The 27852-nt window shown below is 45.2% G+C and overlaps 4 protein-coding genes across 18 annotated transcripts; all 4 read right to left on the bottom strand.

Moving 5' to 3' along the window:
* Positions 1-836: 836 nt before the first annotated feature.
* Positions 837-27719, bottom strand: LOC125542542 (uncharacterized). 15 transcript variants are annotated; one of them, XM_087546174.1, is made up of 13 exons: positions 27362-27719; positions 26972-27293; positions 26679-26856; positions 25907-26007; positions 25041-25073; positions 24635-24911; positions 23971-24241; positions 23778-23841; positions 23452-23681; positions 16767-16947; positions 15676-16532; positions 1361-1606; positions 837-1070 (listed from the first exon to the last, which is right to left on the bottom strand). In XM_087546174.1, exons 1-3 carry the CDS (start codon positions 27565-27567, stop codon positions 26848-26850), a joined length of 537 nt encoding a protein of 178 aa, XP_087402300.1. In that variant the 5' UTR covers positions 27568-27719; the 3' UTR covers positions 837-1070; positions 1361-1606; positions 15676-16532; positions 16767-16947; positions 23452-23681; positions 23778-23841; positions 23971-24241; positions 24635-24911; positions 25041-25073; positions 25907-26007; positions 26679-26847. The 15 variants fall into 15 exon arrangements, with proteins under 15 accessions (XP_087402300.1, XP_087402305.1, XP_087402309.1 ...); XM_087546179.1 differs by having other exon boundaries at positions 23778-23844; XM_087546183.1 differs by having other exon boundaries at positions 23778-24241; positions 26972-27273.
* Positions 17173-17682, bottom strand: LOC147978238 (uncharacterized). The gene has a single exon (XM_087514683.1). It carries the CDS (start codon positions 17680-17682, stop codon positions 17173-17175), a length of 510 nt encoding a protein of 169 aa, XP_087370809.1.
* LOC147978239 (uncharacterized) lies at positions 20024-21084 on the bottom strand. The gene is made up of 3 exons (XM_087514684.1): positions 20869-21084; positions 20318-20728; positions 20024-20056 (listed from the first exon to the last, which is right to left on the bottom strand). The coding sequence occupies exons 1-3, from the start codon at positions 21082-21084 to the stop codon at positions 20024-20026; spliced, it is 660 nt and encodes a 219-aa protein (XP_087370810.1).
* LOC147978240 (uncharacterized) lies at positions 20868-23441 on the bottom strand. Its single transcript, XM_087546166.1, has one exon. It carries the CDS (start codon positions 22599-22601, stop codon positions 21288-21290), a length of 1314 nt encoding a protein of 437 aa, XP_087402292.1. The 5' UTR covers positions 22602-23441; the 3' UTR covers positions 20868-21287.
* Positions 27720-27852: the final 133 nt, after the last annotated feature.

A 27852-nucleotide genomic window follows, 5' to 3' on the forward strand; every position in this document is an offset into this window, starting at 1 on the left:
AACATTTAGAAATTTAAATCAAAGGAAATCTGTAACTAATCACAATGCTTGCATTAAGCTGTAAGTACATGAACTGTAAATGCTACAGATGTAGAAGTACCACACAGCTATGTCACAGCCCCAAGAAATATTTCTCTGCTATCCTTCTTGAAACTCTGGAAGAATGCATATATACTATCCCCAATTTCACTCAAGTGTATTCATGAGGTATGATAAGCACGAAAAATGAACTATGGCAGTAACAACAAATAACGGCAAAGAAGTAACTGCAATCAGTGCAACCCACTACATCCGCCGGCATGGAGATCCTAATACTTTTGTACCCTCGACTTTATATTTTTTCCGCGCCACCAACATTTTTATATCATTCATTATGCTTTTCTTCAAGGTTTCATGTGAGAAGTATGAGGGCACTGACACAAACTACAGATAAAATTCTCAATAAATAAGTCTCATTTCTATTTATATCTAGTAAGTAAAACTCTAGGATACCAACATTAAGTATCTTCTATCTGGTAAGAAAAAAGAACATAAAACCAAATGAGAGCCCCCAAAAGGGAAGCCTATCATAAATTAGTTAAGAATCCAAATCACCGACATTATTCCACAACGAACTGATCAAAGTTTCGACATACAACTCATAAAGTATTTCATTTCTCTCATACATAAATTAAAATAGCTCAACAAATCAAGTCCGAACCTGAACAATGGAAATTTGTGAAGAAATAAGTGACAAGAACTTATCTTATTAGTGGCATGATTTAATAATCAAACGATCACTTTCATTTGCATTATCAATATTATAGCGCATGTTCTTCCCATACATAACAGTAGACTTGGTACAAAATTTAGTAACCTTTTAAAATCTTCAAGTATCAATCCTTAAATTCAATAGTACTGCCTAATAACCTGAACTTGTATTCGGAAGTGATATACAAATGGAGGGGGTACTGCCTAATAAATTCGAAGTACTATACAAATTCAGCCTATGTGCTAAGATTTTTTTCTGCACATCGCTCCCGTTCACTTTCAGTTAGACTCATGGTTAGGCCCCCATCAACCGGCAGCACCTGCACATGCGGAATTAAACAAGTTGGTAGTCATTTCCGATGAATTAGCAGTATAGTTTGTAGAATTAATCATCTTCACGACATATCCTTCCGGTAAAATGAATAAATTGTCAGTTTAATATAGCCAAATAGATACCAGTCATAGATGTATATATGTTATGGTTCCCAACTCAATTAATTTTATGAAGGTAGAGTTTCATCAACTAAATGAGGGACATTTGTACCAAAGAGAATCAATCGGCTTAAATAGATTGTGTAATATGTTGCTGGAAGAGGACGACCCAATAAACCTTATTTCATCGGCACCAACATGTCCTTGTCTTAGCCCTTGTGCTCCTGGCGCGGCATCATGGTCGATGATGGCTCCAGCCGCCGGAGCCTAACCAGCCGCCACGTGAGTACGTCACGTGACATCAGCTCATCAATCCATCATGGTCCGCTACTCTAGGCACATGCCTCCGCTTCTCGCCATCCACGCCCCAAGGCTGAATCGCAATTTCACAAGAGAATCTATTGTTTACATTACCTCTTGTTTCCTAAGCATGCAGAGTTCTTTGTATTAAGCAAGATAGATCCATAGCAGACACAGTTCTAACTAAAAAAGGTGTACATGGTCATCAAGCCCACAACATGCATCCATTAAGTTTAATAACTGATGGGCAACATTTTATGAGGAAACAAAAAGGCTTTTCCTATCAGCATCTCGGCAAATGTTCACCCAGTGCTTCAAGAAAATGTCAATGGCAGATCTATACTGCATTTTCGGGTGAACAAAAATCTAAAATAGATTATGAACATGCATCTATGTTACTATGCATAGAGAATATATAAACTTGAAAAAAATATGGAACCACAATAAAAAGAACATGTGCATAATGCATTTCAATTGTTATAGAAAATATGTCATCAAAGAAGATGAAACCAGAGACTATTTTTATACAATATAACAAGTACACTAGTAGAAAACAGGGCTATGGTCCAGGCCGGCTCAGCCCATTAGTCCCGGTTCAGTGTAGAACCGGGACTAATGTGGGCATTGGTCCCGGTTCGTGAGCCCAGGGGGCCGGCCGTACCACGTGGGCCATTGGTCCTGGTTCGTCTGGACCTTTTGGTCCCGGTTGGTGGGACGAACCGGGACCAATGGGCCTCGCTCCTGGCCCACCACCATTGGTCCCGGTTGGTGGCCTGAACCGGGACCAAAGGCTCCCCTTTAGTCCCGGTTCTTGCCACAAACCGGGACCAATGAGGTGCCTATATATACCCCCTCGCGCAAGAGCAGAGCACAGTGCTCTGTTTTTTCTGGCCGAGGGGGAGAGGCTTTGTGGTGCTCTAGCTCACCTCCTATGCACATGAGGTGTTCGATGGAATGCCCGAGCCACACTACTTAAACTTTCTCCTCTCGAAGCTCGACCTCCAAGCTCCATTTTCCTCGAGATTTGTCTAGATTTAGCGGTCCGTCACGCCCCATCCCCGTCTTCACCGCCGTCGATCACCCGCGCTGATCTCATCACTGACACCACCGTGGTGAGCCTCTTGTTCTTATCTTCTTTCTGAAAGGAAAAATATTCTTACTTGTCTGTTTAGATAGATACTTGTATCATTTTCTTACATTTATTATTGCATCTTATATAGTGCGATGGTTTTGGTATCCGCCCCCGTCGGCCCTCGTCCTGTCTATGATTCGGATTTGGTATGTATATTATCTTCATAACTATTGGTTCATTTATTGTTTATGAAAATTATGCCGACCAACGTGACATAGATTTTATTTATCTAGGATGTATGTGAATCGGAAATGCCAACCGACCCTATTGTCGAGAGGTTAAATTTAGTTGAAGAAGAAAACAATTTGTTGAAGAAAAAAATAAAAAAAATTGAGGAAGAGAAGATGATATTGGAGTTGCATGTTGCGGATGTCGTCGATGATCACAAGATCAAGATGGATGCAATGCGCTTGAAGATTAGAAAGATTAGAAAATATGCCATTCATACCGAGGCTTGGTATCATTATGCCGTTGGATCAATTGTTACCTTGGTTGCGATTATGATCGCATTTGTTTTCGCATTGAAATGTTTTACATAGTTTCAATGTATGGTTTAATTAATTAGATGCTTTGGAGAGCTATATGTTGTTAGATGAGAACTGTGTATGCACTTTGGTTTTAATGTGATGATGAACTTCTATTAATTTGGACACTTAATTATATATAATGCACGCAGATGAACCAGCAATGGATGTACGGTGACAGACACACCCGCGAGTACATTAAGGGCGTGCATGAGTTTCTCGATGCGGCTGAGGCAAACAAGCAGAATGGTTTTATGTGTTGTCCATGCACTGAATGTGGGAATACGAGGTCTTACTCTAACCGGAAAATCCTTCACTCCCACCTGCTTTACAAGGGTTTCATGCCACACTATAATGTTTGGACGAGGCACGGAGAAATAGGGGTTATGATGGAAGACGGCGAAGAAGAAGAGTACGATGACAACTATGTGCCCCCTGAATACGGTGATGCTGCAACGGGGGGAGCTGGTGAAGATCAAGAGGAACCAGACGATGTGCCCAATGATGCTGCCACGGGTGAAGCTGCTGAAGATCAAGAGGAACCAGACGATGTGCCCGATGATGATGATCTCCGCTGGGTCATTGTCGATGCAAGGACGCAATGCATTAGTCAAAAGGAGAAGCTGAAGTTCGATCGCATGTTAGAGGATCACAAAAAAGGGTTATACCCCAATTGCGAAGATGGCAACACAAAGCTCGGTACCGTACTGGAATTGCTGCAGTGGAAGGCAGAGAATGCTGTGGCTGACAAAGGATTTGAGAAGCTACTGAAAATATTGAAGAAGAAGCTTCCAAACGATAACGAATTGCCCGACAGTACATACGCAGCAAAGAAGGTCGTATGCCCTCTAGGATTGGAGGTGGAGAAGATACATGCATGCCCTAATGACTGCATCCTCTACCGCGGTGCATACAAGGATCTGAACGCATGCCCGGTATGCGGTGCGTTGCGGTATAAGATCAGACGAGATGACCCTGATGATGTTGACGGCGAGCCCCTCAGGAAGAGGGTTCCTGCGAAGGTGATGTGGTATGCTCCTATAATACCACGGTTGAAACATCTGTTCAGAAACGAAGAGCATGCCAAGTTGATGCGATGGCACAGTGAGAACCGAAAGAAAGATGGGAAGTTGAGAGCACCCGCTGACGGGTCGCAGTGGAGAAAAATCGAGAGAAAGTACTGGGATGAGTTTGCAAAGGACCCAAGGAATGTATGGTTTGCTTTAAGCGCGGATGGCATTAATCCTTTCGGGGAGCAGAGCAGCAATCACAGCACCTGGCCCGTGACTCTATGTATGTATAACCTTCCTCCTTGGATGTGCATGAAGCGGAAGTTCATTATGATGCCAGTTCTCATCCAAGGCCCTAAGCAACCCGGCAACGAAATTGATGTGTACCTAAGGACATTAGTTGAAGAACTTTTACAGCTGTGGAATGGAAACGGTGTACGTACGTGGGATGAGCACAGACTGGAGGAATTTCACCTTAAGGCGTTGCTGTTCGTGACCATCAACGATTGGCCCGCTCTCAGTAACCTTTCAGGACAGACAAACAAAGGATACCACGCATGCACGCACTGTTTAGATGACACTGAAAGTATATACCTGGACAAATGCAGGAAGAATGTGTACCCGGGCCATCGTCGATTTCTTCCGACCAACCATCAATGCCGAAAGAAAGGCAAGCATTTCAAAGGCGAGGCAGATCACCGGAAGAAGCCCGCCATGCGCACCGGTGTTCACGTGCTTGCTATGGTCAATGATTTACACTACGTAATCTTTGGAAAGGGTCCCGGTGGACTAGCTGTTCCGAATGACGCTGAGGGACACACACCCATGTGGAAGAAGAAATCTATATTTTGGGACCTACCCTACTGGAAAGACCTAGAGGTCCGCTCCTCAATCGACGTGATGCACGTGACGAAGAACCTTTGCGTGAACCTGCTAGGCTTCTTGGGCGTGTATGGGAAGACAAAAGATACACCCGAGGCACGAGAGGACCTGCAACGTTTGCACGAAAAAGACGGCATGCCTCCGAAGCAGTATAAAGGTCCTGCCAGCTACGCTCTTACGAAAGAAGAGAAAGAAATCTTCTTTGAATGCCTGCTCAGTATGAAGGTCACGACTGGCTTCTCGTCGAATATAAAGGGAATAATAAATATGCCAGAGAAAAAGTTTCAGAACCTAAAGTCTCATGACTGCCACGTGATTATGACACAACTGCTTCCGGTTGCATTGAGGGGGCTTCTACCGGAAAACGTTCGATTAGCCATTGTGAAGCTATGTGCATTCCTCAATGGAATCTCTCAGAAGGTGATCGATCCAGAAATCGTACCAAGGCTAAGGAGTGATGTGGCGCAATGTCTTGTCAGTTTTGAGCTGGTGTTCCCACCATCCTTCTTCAATATCATGACACACGTCCTAGTTCATCTAGTCGACGAGATTGTCATCCTGGGGCCCGTATTTCTACACAATATGTTCCCTTTTGAGAGGTTCATGGGAGTCCTAAAGAAATATGTCCGTAACCGCGCTAGGCCAGAAGGAAGCATCTCCATGGGCCATCAAACAGAGGATGTTATCGGGTTTTGTGTTGACTTCATTCCTGGCCTTAACAAGATAGGTCTCCCTAAATCGCGGTATGAGGGGAGACTGACTGGAAAAGGCACTCTGGGAAGAGACTCAATAATATGCAGGGACGGATATTCTTGGTCTCAAGCACACTACACAGTTCTACAGAACTCTACCTTGGTGACCCCGTATGTCGATGAACACAAGATCAGTCTGCGCTCCAAACACCCGGAGCAGTGCGACGACTGGATTACATGTGAACACATCAGGACTTTCAGCAGTTGGTTGGAAACACGTCTCAGAGGTGACAACACTGTTTGTGATGAGTTGTACTTGTTGTCCAGGGGACCATCTTTGACTGTACTGACTTAAAAAGGATACGAGATAAATGGGAATACATTTTACACGATCGCCCAAGATCAAAAGAGCACCAACCAAAACAGCGGTGTCCGCTTTGATGCAGCAACCGAGAGCGGAAAGGACACATATTATGGTTACATAGTGGACATATGGGAACTTGACTACGGACCTGATTTTAAGGTCCCTTTGTTTAAGTGCAAATGGGTCAATCTGTTAGGCGGCGGGGTACAGGTAGACCCACAGTACGGAATGACAACAGTGGATCTGAAAAATCTTGGGTACAGTGACGAACCGTTCGTCCTAGCCAATGATGTGGCACAGGTTATCTATGTGAAGGACATGTCTACCAAACCGAGAAAAAGAAAAGATAAGGAAGCGAATACATCATACGATGTGCCAAAGCGCCACATAGTTCTTTCAGGAAAAAGGGATATCCTGGGAGTGGACGGCAAGACAGACATGTCTGAAGATTATGAAAAGTTTCATGAAATTCCTCCCTTCAATGTCAAGGCTGACCCAAGCATCCTGATAAACAATGAAGATTATCCATGGTTACGGTGCAATAAGCAAATGACACAAGCGAAGAAAAAGTGAAGACTTTCTCCCGCAATAAGCAAATGCTATGTGGGTGAAATTATGATACCATCCCAACTTTCAACTTTTTCAGAGTTCATTTGAAATGCTTTCATGTCTTATGGTTCGAAACTTTGATACTTCGAAAGTGATTGTCCATTTTGTACACGAAGTGCATCAAGTTTTTGTCGTAACCCTCTCTACTTTTTGGAACATGCTATGTGGGTGAAATGATGAGACCATGCCAACTTTTAACCTTTTTAGAGTTCATTTTGAAATGCTTTCCAATTTCAGAGTCATTTAGCTCAAAGAATGAATTAATAGCAAACAGAATGAACTACAAAACTTTTATGAAAATAAAAACAATCAATTAAAATATTATGTTATGATCAATTAAAATAAAACTATAATATTCTTCAATAGCAAAAAGAATATAATTTATGTGACCTAAAATCAAACTATAATTTGTGTGACCTAAAATAAAAAATAAATAGCAAAGAAGAAAAAAATAAATAGAAAAAAATTCTAATTTTATAGTAAAGTTATTCATAAACTAGTGATTCACACAAATTTTTAAAAATTCAAATTTAAACTATTTAAAATTTAAAACTAATGGCACTAATAGAAATTTATAATTTTGGTGACCTAAAAGCAAAAAGAAATCACTAAAAAACTGTAAGTATTTAGTTGTAAGTAGAAATAAAAAATAAATAGAAAAAAATTCTAATTTTATAGTAAAGTTATTCATAAACTAGTGATTCACACAAATTTTTAAAAATTCAAATTTAAACTATTTAAAATTTAAAACTAATGGCACTAACAGAAAGTTTATAATTTTTGTGACCTAAAAGCAAAAGGAAATAAAAAACAAAAAACCAAAAAAATGTAGAAATAAAAAAGAAAAAACCAAAAAAAATGCCACCTACTGGGCCTCCACGGCCTGAATACGACTAGAAACCCTACATGGGCCAGGATTCAGGCCCGCAGAAGGCCCAATAGGCCCACAGGCAAAGCAGTGTCAAATTAGGCCCATAGGCCTGCAGTTCAGAGGAGTTCGAGAGGGAGGAGACAGCAGGGCTTATAAACCGGTGCCGGCGCCCTTCAGTTAGTGATGTGGGACTAAACTTTTGGGCGCTAGTAGCAAAAGGGCATTGGTCCCGGTTGGTGGAACCAACCGGGACTAAAGGTGTCATTGGTCCCGGTTGGTGGCACCAACCGTGACCATTGCCCCCCTTTAGTCCCGGTTGGAGCCACCAACCGGGACCAAAGGCCGCCGCTTCCTGCCCTTTGGGCTGCCAAAAAGAGGCCTTTGGTCCCGGTTGGTGGCACCAACCGGGACTAAAGGGGGGCAATGGTCACGGTTGGTGCCACCAACCGGGACCAATGCTCTGGCTATATAAGCCGACACTTGCGAAAATTTTGGATCAGTTCTTCAACCCGCCCCGACGACGCCGCCAGGCTGCCCCTCTGCTCACCTCGCCGTCGCTGCCGTTGCCCCTGCCCCGCCCCCGAGCGCGCCCTGCCTCGCCGTCGTCCGCGGCCGCCCGTCCACCACCCCTGATCACCCCCTGCGCCGCCGAGCACCCTCTGCGCCTCGCCCTCGACGCCGTTGTCCCTGCCCCGCCCCCGAGCGCGCCGACCCCAAGCCCGTCCCCGAGCCCGTCCTCGTCCACCGTCTGCCGTCGCCCTCGCCGACCCCGAGCCCGTCCGCCCTCGCCGACCCCGAGCCCGTCCGCCCTCGCCGTCGCCCTCGCCGACCCTGACCCCGAGCCCGTCCGCCGTCGCCCTCGCCCTCGCCGACCCCGAGCCCGTCCGCCGTCGCCCTCGCCCTCGCCGACCCCGAGCCCGTCCTCGTCGCCGTCGCCCCCGACGCCGGCCGCCCGCGTCTCCTCCCCGATCCCTCCGGGAGAGGTAGCTACCGCCTCCTCCCCCCTTCCTTCCTTCCCTGCTCTTGAATTTGCAGATGTATGTATGTATGTATGTATGATGAATTTTGATTTTTGTTCATATATATATACTGTAGATGTATGTATGTATGATGAATTTTGATATTTTTTTGTTCATATATACTGTTCATATATACTGTAGATGTATGTATGATGAATTTTGATTTTTTTTTGTTCATATATACTGTTCATATATACTGTAGATGTATGTATGATGAATTTTGATATTTTTTTGTTCATATATAATGTAGATGTATATGTATGTATGGAATGATATCGATGGATGTATGTATATAGAACATTCGTAGAAAATATAATGAGAGGAAGAAGAGGATAAAAAAGAAGAGGAATAAGAAAAGAAAAAAGAGGAGAAGAAAGAATAGAGGAGAAGATCTCCTCTATTCTTTCTTCTCCTCTTTTTTTTCTTCTTCTTCCTCTTTTTTTTATCGGGAACGAGGGTCGTCGAGGGTCGCCGAGCGGTAGAGGAAGAAGAGGATAAAAAAGAAGAGGAAGAAAAAAAAAGAGAGGGGTCGACGGTCGCCTAGGGGTCGAGGGTCGAGAGGGGGTCTAGGGTCGCCGAGAGGGGAGAGGAAGACGAGGAGAAATAAATAAGAAGAAGAAAAAAGAAGAAAAAGAAGAGGAGAAGAAGAAAGGAATAGAGGAGAAGAGAAAAATAGAATATATATTCTATTTTCTCTTTTCTCCTCTATTCCTTTTTTCTTCTCCTATTTTTTTCTTCTTTTTTTTCTTCGACACATGGGGGAGGGGGTCGAGAACGTCGGACATTCATGAGAGAGGCGAGGAAGAAGGGGAAGAAGAGGGAGAAGAAGAGGAGAGGAAGAAGAGGAAGTCTTCTCCTCTATTCTTTCTTCTCTTCTTTTTTCTTCTTCTTCTTCCTCTTTATTTTATCGGGAACGAGGGTCGTCGAGAGGGTCGCCGAGCGGTAGAGGAGAAACCCTAAATAGAAAGTATCGTCGGTGTGAGATACATGTACCGTCGGTGTCGGACACTACACCCACATCCCACAAGTGGCGCGGGCTTCGACGCCCACGTCACTTGTGGGACGTGGATGTAGTGTCCGACACCGAAGGCCACATGTATCTCACACCCACGATACTTGCTAGCTATTTAGGGTTTCCTCTACCGAAGAGAAGAGGAGAAATAAATAAGAAGAAGAAAAAAGAAGAAAAAGAAGAGGAGAAGAAGAAAGGAATAGTGGAGAAGAAGAGAAAATAGATATTCTATTTTCTCTTTTCTCCACTATTCCTTTCTTCTTCTCCTCTTTTTTTTCTTCTTTTCTTCTTCTTCTTCTTCTTCTTCTTATTAGCCGGAAGTAGAGAGAGGTTTCCTAGTGTCAAAGTATTGAAGAAATCCATGCCTTCATCATTAGCCGGAAGTAACCAGGGCATGTTGGTACGAAGTTCTGCAAAGTTATTCTGGAATGGAGTCCCGGATAGAATAATCCGCTTTTTGGTATGAATTCAGCAAAGGCCTTCCAAATAGCGATATTCGGAAGGCTCTTGCTGAACTTTGTACCAAAAAGCGAATTATCCTATCTGGGACTCCATTCCAGAACAACTTTGAAGAGCTTCATACCATCATGCACATGTTACTTTCGCCTAATGATGAAGACATGGTTTTGTTGAATCCTGAGACACTACGCAACCTCCCGACCCCTCGGCGATCCTCTTGAACATGAGAGGAAGAAGAGGGTCATCTAGGGGTCGAGGGTTCCAGGGTCGTCGAGGGTTCGAGGGGTCGAGGATCGCCAAGGGGTCGAGAGAGGTTTCCTAGTGTCAAAGTATTGAAGAAATCCATGCCTTCATCATTAGCCGGAAGTAACCAGGGTATGTTGGTACGAAGTTCTGCAAAGTTGTTTTGGAATGGAGTCCCGGATAGAATAATCCGCCTTTTGGTACCAATTCAGCAAAGGCCTTCCAAATAGCGATATTCGAAAGGCTCTTGCTGAACTTTGTACCAAAAGGCGGATTATCCTATCTGGGAGTCCGTTCCAGAACAACTTTGAAGAGCTTCGTACCATCATGCACATGTTACTTTCGCCTAATGATGAAGACATGGTTTTGTTGAATCCTGAGACACTACGCAACCTCCCGACCCCTCGGCGATCCTATCGAACATGAGAGGAAGAAGAGGATAAAAAAAGAAGAGGAAGAAGAAAAAAAGAGGAGAAGAAAGAATAGAGGAGATCTTCTCCTCTATTCTTTCTTCTCCTCTTATTTTTCTTCTTCTTCCTCTTTTTTTTATCGGGAACGAGGGTCGTCGAGGGACATAGATGTAGTGTCGTCGTTGTCGATATATACCCCCTCCCGATAGCTTACTATGATTAGGTAGCTAGTTCTACGTTTGGCACTAATATATCCATCTGTCATGTTTGAATAATAATTGCCATGTTGTAAATATTTGTAGAAACTATGGACACCGCCCTAGACGAAGCAACAAAAGAAGCGTTGTTGAGGGACATAATCACAGAAGGAAGTGATGCCATCTCGTTGTTTCTCAACGAAACCGATGGTCTGGAAGGAGAGGGTGAACAAGCTGGCTACGGTGACCTAATGCCGGTGCAAGAAGAAGAACATGAGGACGGCTCCGGTGACCCAATGCCGGTGCAAGAAGGAGACCGTGATGACGGCTCCGGTGACCGAACCGAGTCCGGCTAGGTATATATATTAGTTAAGCCTATGCTGACTAGCTGATTGATGCATTCATTGTTTTGGTATGTACACATATTAATTAAGTCTTTGTTCTTTTTTCTAGCCCTCCAAATCGAGCACAACTTCGGTAAAGAGACGAGGCCCGAAGAAAAAGTTGAGCTCGGATGAAAAGTTTGAGAACATAGCAATCGCGCCCGACGGCCAACCTATTGAACCCCTCCGGACAAAGAGTGCATTTGTTGCTCAGTGCGGGGTTCTGGTTAGGGACAAGATCCCGATAAGCATCCAGCAATGGTTTAAGCCAGCTACAGAAGACCCTGAGATGTCTTATGTCAATGATATGCAGAAAAATGATCTTTGGACTGAGCTGAAGTCAAATTTCACCCTACCGCCTGAGGATAATCCAGAGAACCCAGTTAAAGAGAAATTAATCAAGTCTTTTGCTCTCAAGAGGATGGCAGAACTATTCAGGAGGTGGAAGAAAGAGCTGAATAAGTTTGTCGAAAAAAATGAGACACCAGAATTCAAGGGCAGATATGAGAAGATCAGAGATCACTGGCCCGCATTTGTGGCCCACAAGACATCAGAAAAGAATAAGAAGATGTCGGCGACAAACAAGAAAAATGCTGCGAAGAAGAAGCTTCACCATCGCACGGGGTCAGGTGGCTACCTCGTAGCCCGGCCTAAGTGGTCCTAGAGTGAGAATGATCTGGTTCATAAAGGGATCGAACCAGAGACAAATAACTGGCCAGACCATTGCCGGACTTGGTTCTTCGGGGCTGGCGGAACCCTGGACCCTGAAACAGGGAAGTGCATTTGGACGAGCGATCAAATGGACATACCAGTCAGTAAGCTTAAGCAGTATATCGAAGCAGCGCAGGAAGGGACGTTCTTTCCAGACAGAGAGAACGACGAGCTCACAATGGCCCTCGGGAATCCTGAGCACCCTGGACGGACACGAGGCACGCCAGGCTCCGTTCCGTGGAAGGTTGGGTTTCCGGACGCAGGCGGTTACAAATCCCATGAGAGGAGGAAAAAAGTGCAGCAGACCCAAATGCAGGCGCTGCAAGCAAGGGTGGACGCTATAGAGGAACGAGAAGCAAATCGCAGCAAACGTACTACCGAAGCCTCCCCCGAAGCTACCCCGCCATCTCAGCGCAGAAGCAGCGTGGCTTCCACCGAGCTGCTTCAGCTAGAGCATGCCTTGACGGCTCCTGCCAGCTATCCCGTGGATGCTATCACGGAGTCTCAAAATTGCCACCTTATGACGCAATGGATGAATTTGAAGGTCAAGGCGGCTGTTGGCTCTGTTTATCCTACTGAAGCCGGCGCAACTTTTCACTGCCGGCCGATTCCAGAAGGATATGCTAGGGTGATGGTGGATGAGATAACGGAGGGATTTGAGGACCTCCACCTTGACCACCCTACCGGTGAAGGGGAGACTCGGCTGGGGTCTGCTCTAAAGACTCCATGCCTATGGCGGAAGGAGCTCATCAACCTTCCGAACTGGACGCCACCGCCTCCTCCTCCTCCTCCGGCGAGTCAGGGCACTCCGCCTCCACCGCCTCCTCCTCCTCCGGCGAGTGACGATCAGGGCCCTCGGCAGGCTCCTTCTCCGGCGCGCGGCGGCACTCCGCCTCCTTCTCCGCCTGCGCCGACGCGCCCGAGCAGCCAGCCTCCTCCTTCTCCGCCTCGTCAGCAAGGGCAGAAGAGACCTGCCGCCGCTCCAGCTGCTCCGCCGCGTCTTAGTCCTTCTCCTCCGCCGCTTAAGCAAGTAAAGAAGACAACCGCTACGTCTGCTCGGTCGGCGTCTAGCAGTACAACCAGAGGCGGGAGGACATACAGTTTCGGTCCTTCTCTGAAGACTCCAGAGAAGTTACCATACGAGAGGACCCAGGAGGAGAACACCGAGATCGCGCGAGAAGAAGTGAAGAAATTCTTTGAAGGGGTGAAAGCAAAGAAACATCCACCTCCGGAGGAGAAGGTAGATCGGGTGAAAGTGAAGCGCACTCTGGCTGCCCTGACAAAACCACCGAAGTCTGATTCGCCGAAAGGAAACTATGACCGCATTATTGGAAAGGAATTTGCCGAAGCGGAGCGGTCGGGAAGTACTGTCAGTGATCAAAGGCTGAAACAACGACGAGCTGGGAAACAAATTGCCCAGCTCGGCGAACAAGCGAAGCAATCGTGCCCCCGGCTCAAGGTGCCTAGCCACAACGTCGATAATGATCCGAGGATGGTGCCCGGTTATAGCAATCTTGCAGATTACCTGCCCGACGAAGTACATTATGAACCCATGGACGTGCAGATACAAAGATACAAGTACGGGAAGCCTCTCGTCAAAGATGAAAGATCTCTATCAACGATGATGCGAAGATTGCATGATTGGTACTTGAAAATCTGTAGAGACTCTGGGGGGAGGAGTACTTTGTATGCGAGGGTTAAACCGGAGCATGACCTCGTTGGAATTGATCTGTTGCCTGTTCCATTTGAGGAGTTCTATCAGTTCTTCAATCAATTGGCCCTCGATAAAGCAACTGTCACCTGCTACTGTCTGTAAGTAGTACTACTTCTGTCATTAAGTTTCTCTATATAGCTTAGCTCTTTCATTGCATGTATTTATAATCATCCTCACTATATTATGCAGATTGAAGATCATCGAATTGAAGAAAAGACAAGTCGGTGATATTGGGTTCATTAACACAAATCTCATAGATGCAACTCAGGTTAAATTTCATGCCGCAGAAACCGAGGCCAGCATGCTAGAATCGTTGATAATAAATCAAAACAAAGATATAATACTCTTTCCTTACAACTTCAAGTGAGTGTTACTGTCTTGTGCGTATTCGGTTTCCCTTATATATTAGTCAAGGTTATAGTAATGTAATTGATGAGTTATGCATGCGTGTGCAGTTTCCACTATATTCTCCTACATATTAAGCTTGAGCAGGGACTAGTAACCGTCTTAGACTCAAGACGAAAAGATCCCAAGGACTATGCAGACATGACTCAAATACTCGAGAAGTAAATTAAATCGATCATTATCCACCATATCAGCAACTTTGTTCATTTCCTGATATATCAAGTAATTGTTTTCTTTGTCCGGCAGGGTTTGGAGAAAATTCACCAGAAAAGCTCCGGGACTGCCGAAGGAGCTGCAATTTAGACACCCAAAAGTAAGTACTATAGTAGCATGTTCCGCGCATCTACTAGTCATTCAAGCGCTAGTTTCATCAATACCATTTGTCATTTTTGCTTATCAGTTTGATTGACCTCTATTTCTTGTAAAGTGGTTGTGGCAGGAACAAGGGAATGATTTCTGTGGATACTACGTTTGCGAGTCCATCCGCCACACGACCTGTGAGCGGGGCTACACTGACGAACAATATGAAGTACGTAAATAACAACATTCACAATTTTATTTTATTACCATCATTTGTGTTGAGTTTCATTCATTCATATATATATATATATATATGTATTGACCCCCTTCTTTAAATTAGATGTTTCGGAAGCGGGATGAACTCCTAGCACCAGCTCGCATGCGAGGAATTCAAGAGGAATTGGCGGCATTCTTTCTTGACCACGTGATCCCTGAAGACGGAGAATTCTATGTTAACCCTGAGTCCGTATGATTATATTTGTAAGAGATAATTACTGTATATATGTAGCCGGTAGTGTCAGATAGATATACGAGAACTTGTTGTTCGACCAATCTCTCGGAGAAGGAGAGGTGGTCGATATCACTTCTCTCTGTATATATGCATATATGTTCATGACGATCTTCTGTTTCCTTCGTTTGCTTACTAGCTAGCTAGCGTGTCTAGTCCTCTCTATATACGTATGTATAGTACGTAGCGTCGACCAAGCACAGACATAACAGAGGACAATTCTCTCTATTAATTATAACTAGCTAACACAATATATGAAACACCTAAATTAACCCCCAAAACCCCCAACCCCCCCCCCTTTCAAAAAAAAAACAAAAACCCCAGCCACAGAAGTGCTGACGCGTGGATGCCTATTGGTCCCGGTTGGTGCCACCAACCGGGACTAAAGGCCCTCCACGTGGGCAGTGCGCAGAGCCCAGTCAGGAGACCCTTTGGTCCCGGACCTTTAGTCCCGGTTCTGGATTGAACCGGGACTAAAGGGTGGAGGTATTAGTACCGACACTTTAGTCCCGGTTCCAGAACCGGGACTAAAGGCCCTTATCGAACCGGGACTATAGGCCCTTTTTCTACCAGTGGTAGTACAGAATTATCAACCATAAAATACTTGCATGTCACAACTCCCAAGTCAATCAAATTCATGTTAGAACTATAAGCGTGTTTTTGTTACACTATATACCTGTCAATATATCAAGCAACTCGTCTCTTTCTTTGTTTTTCAATAAGCACAAACATGAACTTTAAACCTCACCTTTTGTGAAGAGAAGGATCCACAGAGCTCTGCAGCTCTATACATTCTTGTTGCGACGTAATATTATGTCATCAGTTGCAACGGGTTTTCCTTCAAGGTTGCAGACTTGTGCTCATTGTGATTCCGTAAGAAGGCAATCGAAACACTCCATGATTAGCTTCCAAATCCATAATTTCAATAGGAAAAACCGGGATCAAAAAGCTACAAAATTTATCCATCTCTACCTATCGCTAGGTGCAGGGATATACAGATTAATGCAATAAATTTATACTCTCTATGTATTAGTTTGTTTCTTGCATCAATTTGATAAACAAACTGGGTTGCAGCGGTGCTTCAATAGAATAATTATATAGGACACAATGGCACACACGACAACATTTAAATCACGGCTCACAAAATTCAGGGATATGCATACAAATAAAACAAAAGAAAAAGTAAAGAATCAAACCTGCATTAGTGCATGGTCCTGACTCCAGAGCACGATACCAAAGTAGATGAACACCCTTGAGGATAGGGCAGAGCAAGGAACCTCCCAGGCTCAAAATCAGGGTGCATACCGGCACCTCCAGGAGCGCGTCCGTGCGGCCACCACTCCATCCACTCTGGCAACTGGCCGTGACGATGCAACCCCCGCTCCATCCCCTCTCGCAAACGCTCGGGCCGTCACGGACAACGGGTTGTTGTTGCCTCTCCTCTCAGCCGCCACTCCACGCAACCGCGGAGCCGTCTCTCGATCTCATCGGTCCATGGCGACTTGTTCCTCTTGAGAATCACCTTAAATCCATAGTACAAGAAAACAAGACCTCTCTGGAGCTCTAAGTGGGTTTTGGGCATTTAGATAAACTATTCACAAATGGCTGCAACATGAAAATATTACATATTTTTTTAGAACACACATCAGAGCTAATACACACACGCTAATATCAGTAAAATTTAGACAAGGAAAAGTCAGTCTTTGTATTTTGAGCTCTGTCCTTGCGAAAAATATATTGTTTTTTGAGCTGGGAAAAGTTGATAGATACTAAGACCAAATTACACTCATAGCATTGTAACATGGGAATGAAAAGATAAGAACCCCAAAGCATCAATACCTTAATTTCAGACCCCTGAATCTCAGCAACTTTGATAAATTTTTCGCCAGTCAGAGGATCAACTATCCAGAGTTCCAGTTACAGACTTATCCATTTTGCCTGCACTGAACTTAACTTCGTCAATGTTTGTGGTGAAATAGCACATTTCACTTGGTGGGGAACGTGATAGTCATACATTAACCTACAAATAAGCAGAATAATTCCATGTTTTAGCAATTCAATTCCAGGTTTCTTATTTTTTTAAACAATTGCTTGGCCATTGTACACTAATAAATGTTCCTGAAGATGGAGGACAAATGCATGACATTGCTCTGTACTACAAAGGGGTGTCATCAAGTTATCATAGCCATAGCCTAAAAAACAAAGCACCACTTTTTTTTGAGATGGAACACTACGATTCCATAGATTAACCAGGTCCAGCCAAGTTGCTGGCCGATCGCACATTTACATCATTTGGCAGGTCCTCCGACCAAACCTCCTGGATTATTTGACGCCTAGCACCAAAGGCAGCTAAAGCATGAGCGAGATGATTACACGCCCTCGGGGCAAAAGAGAAATTAATTCTGTTGAAGTTCAGCTGAGCGAAGGTCCGTATCTCCCGAAACAGGATTCCTTCCCAGGCGAGATCAGCTTCAGGGCTTCTTAGAGCGTTGACAAGCACCTGACAGTCCAGTTCCACCTCCACATTGGTCATTCCCCAGCTTGATGCAGCCTCAAGTGCTCTAGCGCATGCTTCCGCTTCAGCCTGCACCGGAGAGGCCACATGGTGCAGGTAGCCTGCTCCAGACCCTCGTACATCTCCGACATGGTCCCTGATGACGAAGCCCCAGCCGCCTGTGCATGATGTCGCTGAAAATGCGCCGTCGCAGTTAATTTTCAGGCAGTCCTCCTTGGGCCTTTGCCATTCCTGAGCCATGCGCTTATAGTTCGCATTACTAGGTTATCAGCATAGGGCAAGGGAATCCGTTGCCCAATGATTGATCTCCCTAGCAAGATTGTCTATTGGTCCAGCAGCTTCGCTCGCATTTGTTTTGTTCCTCCAGTTCCACCATTCGCCATAGCAGGCAGACCACCAGAATCCTTTTCTCTTCTGGTAGCTGAAATACAGTATTCACCATTGCATGTGCATCGATACATGTACACATCTGCATTCGAATATGCTCCAGTTGCAAAGAACGCCACACTATCTTCACTTGTTTGCACTTCAGAAACATTTAAGCTCCATCCTCATCAAGCCGTTTACAACAAACACACACAGTGTCACAGTTGATGCCCCGGCGTTTCATATTCAGTTTCAGTGGTAGGCTGTTGTGAGCTAGACGCCACACGAACTGTTGGATTTTTGGTTGGCACGGTAACTTCCAGATGTCAGACCACTCCCATCGGTTTGGCAAGACGGTCGAGGTCCCCGGTAGTGTTGCATCCCTCATCTTGATGTAAATTTGGTAAGCCGATTTAACTGAGAAAACTCCCTTGCTATCATGATACCAGGCATAGCAGTCCTCCCAATCATCCCGGACCGGAGTTGCCAAGATGATGCTAGCCTCTTCCGGACTGAAAATGTCACACACCAAAGCTTCATCCCAAGTCTGTGTGTCCGGATCCACTAGTTCACAAACTCTAGTGAGGAGGCAGCCTCCCCTGGGGGTGGATGGAGTTCTTGGTCCGTCTCTATTCAGCCATGGATCCATCCAGATTTTGACCGAGCTTCCATCTCCAACTCTATGTATCAGACCCTCCTTCAAAAGTGACACCCCCTTCAGAATACTTCTCCACGTATATGATATACCCGGATGAGCCTCTGCCTCAAGAATTGATGTGCGCGGAAAGTATCTGGCTTTCAAGACCCTAGCGCACAGGGAGTCAGGTGCAGTTAGCAGCCGACATGCCTGCTGTGACAACATAGCGATATTGAAGCCATATATATCTCTGAATCCCATCCCCCCATCCTTCTTTGGTCTTGTCAATAACTCCCAGCTCACCAGTGCATTGTGTTATTCTTGTCCTGTTTTGCCCACCAAAATCGACATATCATCGTGCCAATCTCCTCGCACAAAGTCTTGGTCAAATCGAAACATGACATAGCAAAAGTAGGGATAGCTTGGGCACATGCTTTGATCAACACGTCCTTCCCCATTTTGGACAGCAACCTCTCCTGCCACCCCTGTATCTGCTGCCATATCCTCTCCTTGAGATACTCAAAGGTCTGCTTTCTAGCTTGGCCAACATAGACGGGTAGTCCCAGGTACTTCTCATTACGCGCTTCAGCTCTAATATTCAGCAGTCCAAGCACTTCATGTTTCCTCGGATTCCTTGTATTCTTACTGAACATAACACATGATTTATCATAGTTTACAACTTGCCCCGAGCAATCCTCACACAGTTGTAGCACATTTTGCAAAGCCATAGCACTCTCGCTTGTAGCTTTAATGAGTACTAGTGAGTCATACGCAAATAATAGATGATTAAAGCTCGGTGCATTGTTGCAAATGCGTATCCCACTCAATGTTCCATCCTCCTCAGCAACATTCAGCAGAGAAGAAAATCCTTCTGCACATATGAGGAAAATATACGGTGATAAAGGGTCGCCTTGCCGTAGACCCCGTGTGGTATGATCACATCCGTATAATCTCTGTTCACTTTCACCCTATAGGATACTGAGGATACACATAGCATAATTCTGTCAATCCACTCTTCGCCAAACCCCAGTTTCTGCATCATCTTTTCCAGGAAGATCCATTCAATGCGATCATAGGCTTTACTCATATCGAGTTTGACCGCCGCAAGCCCCTCCCCCCCTTGCCTCACCTTTTGTTCTGCATAAGATGTGTGCACTCATATGCTAGCAGGATATTGTCCGTAATTAACCGACCGGGTACAAAGGCACTCTGATTGGGGGATATAATATCAGGAAGGATTTGTTTGAGACGGTTTGCCAATACTTTCGAGACCAGTTTATAGACGACGTTGCAGAGGCTGATTGGTCTAAGATATTTCATATTATCTAGATTCTTTACCTTAGGTATCAACACAACACAGGTCTCGTTCCAACCCTCCGGCATCGGCCCCCCATTGAGTACTGCAAGGGCCTCCGTAGCAATATCATCACCCACAAAGTCCCAACATTTCTTATAAATACGGCTGGCATGCCATCCGGGCCGGAGCTTTGAGGTCACCGATACTTTGCAGCGCTTCATATACCTCACGCGTGTACTCCTTCTGCAAGAGGCCGTTCATATCGGGAGTGACACGAGAGTTCACTCGTGCAAGTAGTTCTTCATGCCGGCCACCTGCATGAGAAGTGAACAGATTCATAAAGTAATTAGTTACAACTTCCTTCAGCTCCTCCTCCCTCTCCACCACAGCCCATCATCCCTTCTTAGCTTCTTGATCCTATTCTTCCTCCTCCTCTCCGACGCGGCCGCATGAAAAAAATTCGTATTTCGGTCTCCCCACTTCATCCAATTGATGTGCGCCCGTTGTTTCCAGTATGTTTCTAGCTGGTCCTCCAGCTGACTCAATTTAAATCGCAGCATATGCTCCCTCTGAACCTGCTCGTCATCAATACTCTTCCTTCTTACAGCCTCGAGCTCCTTCTTCAGTCTATGAATTCTTTTCTCAAGGTCGCCGAGAACGTTCTTGCTCCAATCAAAAACTTCCTTCAGCACTCCCTTAGCTGCTCCTGCTACTTCCTTCCCTTCTATATTCTTCTCCCTCCCCCACGCATTTTGCACTATCTCCCTACATCCTTCTTCATCTAGCCATCTTGCCTCAAACCTGGGCATACGATTCTGCGGGTCTCCTTTCCTGATTGCTGCAGCCCCGGTCGTATCTATGATGATTGGTCTGTGGTCCGAGTGGAACGGATCACCATTGATCACCTTGTAAGCAGGAAAACGGTTACGCCATGATTGCGTAGCAACAGCCCTATCCAGCCGCTCCTTGACATAATCGCACGCAGCCTGGTTGTTATTCCTCCAAGTAAACGCATCTCCAGTAAAGCCAAGGTCATCTAATTCACACTCTTCGAGGGCTGATTTAAACCGATCCATACATGCCTGGCTGCGTGGAACCCCCCTTCCTTCTCCCAGCTATGTAATACCTCATTGAAGTCGCCTGCACAAAGCCATGGTTTATTATTGTGGTGTTTCAGATTCCTCATGAGGCGCCAGGTTTTAACTTTCTCACTCATCTTCGGATCACCATAAACATCCGTAAACCTCCACTTGAACCCATCCTCCTCAGTAATCTCCGCATCAATATGATATTTGGACATAAAACCCACAATGCGCAGGTTCACTTCTTTCTTCCATAACATGGCCAACCCCCCACTCTGACCCTCACAGTTCTTCACCATCAAACAAGTCATATTCATCTTCCACCTTAACCATTCCAGTCTACGTTGCTCCATCTTCGTCTCCGACAGAAACAGAACATCGGGGTCCTCCTTCTTCTGGAGATCCAGAAGACCACGAATCGCCGGGCCGTTCCCCAACCCCCGGGAATTCCAGGAGATAAGCTTCATTGGGGCACGCAGGGCTGTTCCGACAGCCCCACTTTAGCATTGTTTGTGACCTCCACACCATCTGCACCGTGCCCTTCTAACTTGCTCTTCCTACTCTCTGGGTTCAGCTCCTCAACCACCATGTCATCCCCACCTCTCTTCTTCTCCAGGAGCACATTATCTGCATGCCCCAAAACCCTTCCCTCCCTTCCTTTCTTCTTGTACCTCCCCCCTTTCCCCATTGAATTCTGCTTCTCACCTGCATTATGTACAACGGCCAGCCCACTTGTATCTGCTGATTGACCTCGTACCCCCTCCCCCACCTTACCGGCCTCCGATTTTGCTTCATCGGTACTAACTTCGTTCTCCCCTCCTTTTACCTGACCCACTCCTTTGATCAAGCCCCCTCCTTCTTTTGGACCCCCCTCCACTACCTCCACAGTTAAGGCTCCCTTTTGTATGATTTGGGGTCCTTTAACCTGTCCGCCACTTCTTGTATCGCTCTGGAACCCCAGCTGCTTTGCCACATCAGTTCTCCTGCTTGGGGCTACCCCGGTCGTGTTTTTGATCTTTAATGGGCTGGTAACCTCCTCCCCATCAGTCCTCTGGCGTTCATTCCCACTGCCTCTCTCAGACCCTTCTGTATTCTTCCTCCAAGAAGGACCATCGCTTCCTGACCTGCCGCTGCTATTGGTCCATCCGTACCTCCTTCTGTTGGCTCCACCACTGTATTCCATAGCCTGCCTCCCCCTCTCCTCACCGCCCTGATATGCTTCTGGCAAGTAACGTAGCCATCTCCCATACTCAGCCACCTCCCCCCTTTTCAACTTTGTCTTGCATTCACGGTCAATATGCCCCATGATGCCGCATGTGTAGCATAAGTCCGGGAGGAACTCGTATTGAAAGTGGCACCAGATTTTTGGTTCTTCCTCCTCCTCTCCCCCCTTTGCCTTGACCACTATGTCCCCATCGGCATCCTCCTCATCGTCTAGGAACATTCCCCTCATAAGAGGTTCCTTCACCATGATCCGCACTTTGACCCTCAAGCATTGCGCAACCGCTGTCCCATCCTCTCCTGTGTCCACCTCTATCAGATCACCAATATTCTCACCCATATCTTCTGCCAATTCTTTGCACATCAGACCCAGCGGCACGTTAAAGATCCTAATCCAGATCGGCACTTTATCAAACTTATAATCATCTATGGTCTTTGCCGGATCGAACTCCTCCATGACTAGTAATTCTTTCCCAAAGGTCCAAGGTCCATTCTCTACCGCTTTCCTCCTCCCTGCCTCTCTCTCAAAAACAAACAAGAATCTATTCCCTCCCATATCCTTAACCTCTCAAAAACAAAGCACCACTGACCAAACACATCTTGCCCATTTTCCCAATAGGAACTTCAGAGGAATGAGATTGCTCTGTACTACAAATCGGACACAGTGGAACGATCCTTCTCAACAGAGGCCGAGGGTCGAGGGTCCTGTCTCGCCGGCCATGGATGCTCATGGAGTGCGAGTCTAGGCTTTACGTTTAAATCAATTCTTACTACTCCGCACAGTAATTCCCTGTAGCGCGTGGACACCCAAATACAACCTATGCAACAAAAATTAGACCAATATTAAGTGCGCAAACAAGACACAAAGACGAATATTAAGTGCCACACACACGGTCCCTACAAAAATTCCTAAAAAAATAAATTTGAACTACTCAACCCTAAATAAAACTGAATAAAAACATAAAAACCTAAGAATTTCTTTTAGAGGCAATCAATATTCATTGAGCTCATATTTGGATTTCAGATTTCAGTGAGCTGAGCTGCTTGGAATGATAACAAGTTCAAATCATCGATCTTGACACATCTAACCCATAACATAAAGTTGCACGTAATTCAGGACCTACAAGAATCGAGTCTATGCGCACATATGCATGAAACATAATGCAAAACCCTGTCGAATTGATGCCCATATGCTTTTATGGTACCTCAAGCATAGCGCAGAAACTGATTAGAAGACCTTGTATCACAGAGAAGAATTTTATGCACAAAAATCAATTTGATCTCTGCATAAAAAAGACTGAACTGGTTTGTTGTTTCATGCACAAAAATCATTTTCATCATTGCCTCTAAAAGGACAGTTTACAAAAAATCATTGCAAGTTATGCATCAGGGACAAAATATAGTACCTTGGCCTCTTACAGAACATGGCATCAAGCATTGAGGCACCTGCATCACCCAGACCATTTTTCGAGACTTCAAAGGTAAAGGGCGCTGCCTGTCCACACGAAGTGCGGAACGAGGGCATTTTCAGCGAGATCTTTTATGATTCTTCTCCATGTTTTTAATTTCAGTTGCATGGGCCACATCAGTTGCATTTTTAAGCTCACAGAGAACTAAAGAAAAATTGCACTCAGACCTGCATATATCTGAACTCAGTAACATAGAATTTTAAAAGACGATTGCACCTATCATACATAGATTGAATGGACGTGAAGGATCATATGATGCTTACCTTCAAGGTGTTCCTGAAGATTTCCATTGGAACATACTCCACATTAATGCTTTATTTTCCCCTTCTACTATTTCAGATTGTGTACCACATACGTACAGGTATCGTAAATGAATAACATGGTTAGATTTCACAAGAGTTGGATAGCAACTTCTACAGTCAATGTCTGGTAAGTTACTCATAGTACTTACTATACCTTATAGGATGTACCAATGATGGTCAATAGTAACTTTTAGAGACCAAACATGTCAAAGTTGATCTTGATGGTTAGCACATCAAATTGTTATCTCAAATGTTACCGTCCATAAAAGATGCAGAAAATCTCCAACAAAAAGAAAATACATCAATCTTGCAGTAGTTATTATTACTCTAGTATTCTTCAATTGTTATCTCAAGTGTTGTATTCTTCAATTGCAGGCCCTCAAAATGTGGCAGCTCAGTAGCAAATTCAGCCAAATGAGCTCCATCTGCAAAAATTTATGAGGATCAAAAGAATATATTATCTCTCTTATGATGATAAACGTATGTACAACAACGGTTATTACAAGACTTCCAGCGCCCATAAACAGTCCAACTTATAAAGGTTATCACTAAAAAAACATAGTTTCAAAAGATCAGAATTTATCCTTGGAACAAATCTTTCAATAAACTGAAAGCATCATACGCATAACGAAAGCACTGCCCTATAACAGAATGAACAAGCTAAAGTGAATGCAAGCATGCTTTTAGTGCTTAGTCTATAACAGGCGGGTAAAGTTCCTCCTTGTTCCCATGTTGTTCATCATCCCCTTTTGAAGAAGAAACATCGTCTCGATGTAAAATCATGGTGATTGACTCAAGGGAACAGAGAGCAAACACACCTCCTTCAAGCGAATTCAACAATTGACAGCTCCTTCAAACGAATTCAACAATTGATGTGCTGCAGCGAGCGATGGTTTATGATCTCCCTCGCCAAATTTTCATCAATCCGCAAACACACCAGGACACCAAAAAATTTGCCCCGTTACTAAATTTGCAGCATGAGAATCCTGACGAGTTAAGAAAAACTCGACTGAGCGTCCCATGTTCGTAGTCCTACGCGAGGCGGCGTCTTCAAAACCCAAAGTGCCACCATTTTCTTTATGTCCTGGAGAAAGGCTTATCATAAAATTTTGCCAAAAAATTATTAATCAGAAATAACATCACAGTATATCCATCCTCTTGCTAAAAACTATCTGAATCAAACAAAGATGTAATTTTTCAATATCAGTATACAAGAATGTTTACCTGTTGTGTGATGTTCTCCATCCGATTTGATTGCTGTAAGAGAAGGTAAATAAAATAAAACTATAAAAACGAGCAAATAAGCATCACAAAAGAAATCACATGGCAAATGTATAGTACATAAAAAGGTGCATGTGTGCTGCCACAGGACAACTTGTTTCATGAATTGTTACTTTAAAGAACTATACTGTTTTGCGGAAGATTAGCATATACTTCAGATACTATTTGAAAAAATGTAAAAGGAATATAAAAGCACCTAAACATTTGTGTGGTTAGAATTCCAGAGCAAGAAATATACCATTACGTTCTTATGCTGCAAAGGAAATATGGAAAGATTTAAAAAGGGGAGTAGTAAGGAAATAGTACAACACGGTCTTCTCCACTAAAACAAATGGCTATAATATCTTGTTCATTGTATTTATGAGAATAAGACATATTCACCACTTATTTGAAATCGGCTTCAAACTCCATGCGGTGTTTGATGTAAAATAGGTCACAAAGAAACAAAATTTTCATCTCACAATTTGATATGAAAAACAAGTTCATTTATTACGACGACTGGAAAGAAAATGTATAAAAACTAACCAGTGACTGTTTGTGAAAAGAAAACATATAGCACCTCTCAAAAATAGAATCTCTAATTGTGATTTATTTACAGTACAGTATTTTGATTCGGGATAATAACAAAATCACAACCATAATAGATTAGTATGATATAATTTTTAACTTGATCACTATGGTTAATTATCAGAAAACGATGGTGTATGTGCATGCCAGCTACAAAGGTAAGCAACTAATGCATGTCATATAATCTAATCTATAGTATTATAGTCAGAGATTGGGATGGGGATGAGGATGCGAGCCCTCACATGCATTGCCGTCTGCACAGGCTTGTTTGCTGGCATCCATAGCTCCTGCTCGACCCTTCGACTGCAGCATGCCGGAGAGCACACCGAACGGCTGCTGGTGCCTGGCGGGAGAGCACGTGAGGGACGCATCGACACACACACATCAGCAAGCAAGCACAGACGTGTGTATGTGTTAGGTGGGATGGAGAACGAAAATAAACCAGTGAAGGTGGGACGAAAATTAACCGTAGAACGGAGACTACCAAATGAGACATTAGGAGTAGAGATACTAACAATAAGACATACGGCTCGTCTACACGGACTGTAAATCTTACCCAATAGCTGTAGGATTATTGCTCCAAAAAACACAATGGCACACCCAACAAAAAATACCTTGCATGGCCACTGCTGAACGTGGAGTCTACACCAAATTTGACACTACTTTCAGACTCGGTTTTAGTCTGCTACGTACTAAAAGATCATACCACGAAATTAAAGAGGAATCTAGTTATCAGAGTAGCATGATTTCCTTTCAACTTATTTACATGACTGATGGCAGCTGATCTGTAACACTTTAAAGTCAAACAATTTCAGTTAACCTATCTAGCTCGCAGCTTCCTAGCTAGTTAGCCTATCTAGCAACATACCAATTTATTTCAACATTTTTGTAGGGTAAATTTCTTGTAACCTATCCACACAAAATAGAGATGAACAATCCCAGTGATGGATCAAGACTAAAATTTCTTGCATAACAAAAGTGCAGTTAGAGACATGCGCCCAAGGAGGCTCTCACCAGTGGTGCCGGCCGTGATGGCGTTAGCACTCGTGCTGGGCATAGCGTCATATCCATCGTCTGCCGACCGGAAGCAGTAAACCTCCCAGTCCAGCTTCCCTATGCGGATGAGGACGACGATGACCCCGACGCTGCCGTAGTCCCCACGGCGGCGCTGCACCAAGTACTGCTACCGCCCCTGCATTTGGTCGCAAACAATCGTTTAGAAACCGCAGATTCAGAAAGAAGGGGAGAAGAATTGCTCTCAATCTCACACCCATGAACAAACCAAGTCGCACAAGGAAGGAACTCACCAAGATCCCGCCAGCACGAGACCCGCCCGTGGCGGCGAGGTTGCCGCTGTACACGTCGCTGGCGTACGTCCCGTCATCCTCGTCGTCTGTCAGGAGCTCGCGGCTCCGCGGCCGCACGTGCTGCCCGTCGCCGTCCACCGGTGCCCGCGGGGATCGCTGAGTCGGAAAGAAGCAGGCGCCAAGGTAAACGACGTCGCCGCCGTGGAAGTCGGCCGCGAGAGGCGCGCCCAGTTGGTGTCCCGCCTCTCGCTGTCCGTTGCGCCACCAGTTGGTGTCCCGCATCTGTTGCCACTCGCCGACCCCTGCCATGGGAGAGGAGAACCTGGGGGCGCGTGAGTACAGGCTACGGGGAGAAGATGGGTTGGGGCATCGGCAGGGAGATAGCGTTACCTGGGTCGTCGCTCATCGCTGTCGCGGACGCGGCGCTCCTGCTCGTCTACCTCCCACTTCGATCTCCTCCTGAAATCGGTGAAGAAAAGAAGAGACGGCAAGGGCGCAGATCCACCGCTCCAATCAGATCCCTTCCATTCTCTTCCCTCCCTTGGGAGAGGGAGAGAAGGTGAGGGGGAGGAGGAGGCCACCGGCGGTGTCGCCATGGCCGGGCAGGGCTCCTCCCACCTGCCCGCGACGGGAGGTGGCGAGGGCGGCAATGACGGGCGGCGGCGTTTGAGGGAGGGGATCGGTGGCGGCTGCGAGGGCGAAGGGTCTGGTGTGGCGTCGCTCGAGGGCAAAGGCTTCGCTCGCACGTTCGCAACGCACGGAAACGTCTGGCTAATTCTTCGTAGGTTAACCGTCGTAGATTACTTTCAGGCGCGAGATTTTTTCGATGAACCGGAGGGTTTAGCACTGGACATAATGGGAGCATACCGATTTTTATTTCC

This window comes from Triticum urartu, chromosome 3A (assembly GCF_056163025.1).
Source record: "Triticum urartu cultivar PI428250 chromosome 3A, HENAU_Tu73, whole genome shotgun sequence".
Classification (NCBI taxonomy): domain Eukaryota; kingdom Viridiplantae; phylum Streptophyta; class Magnoliopsida; order Poales; family Poaceae; genus Triticum; species Triticum urartu.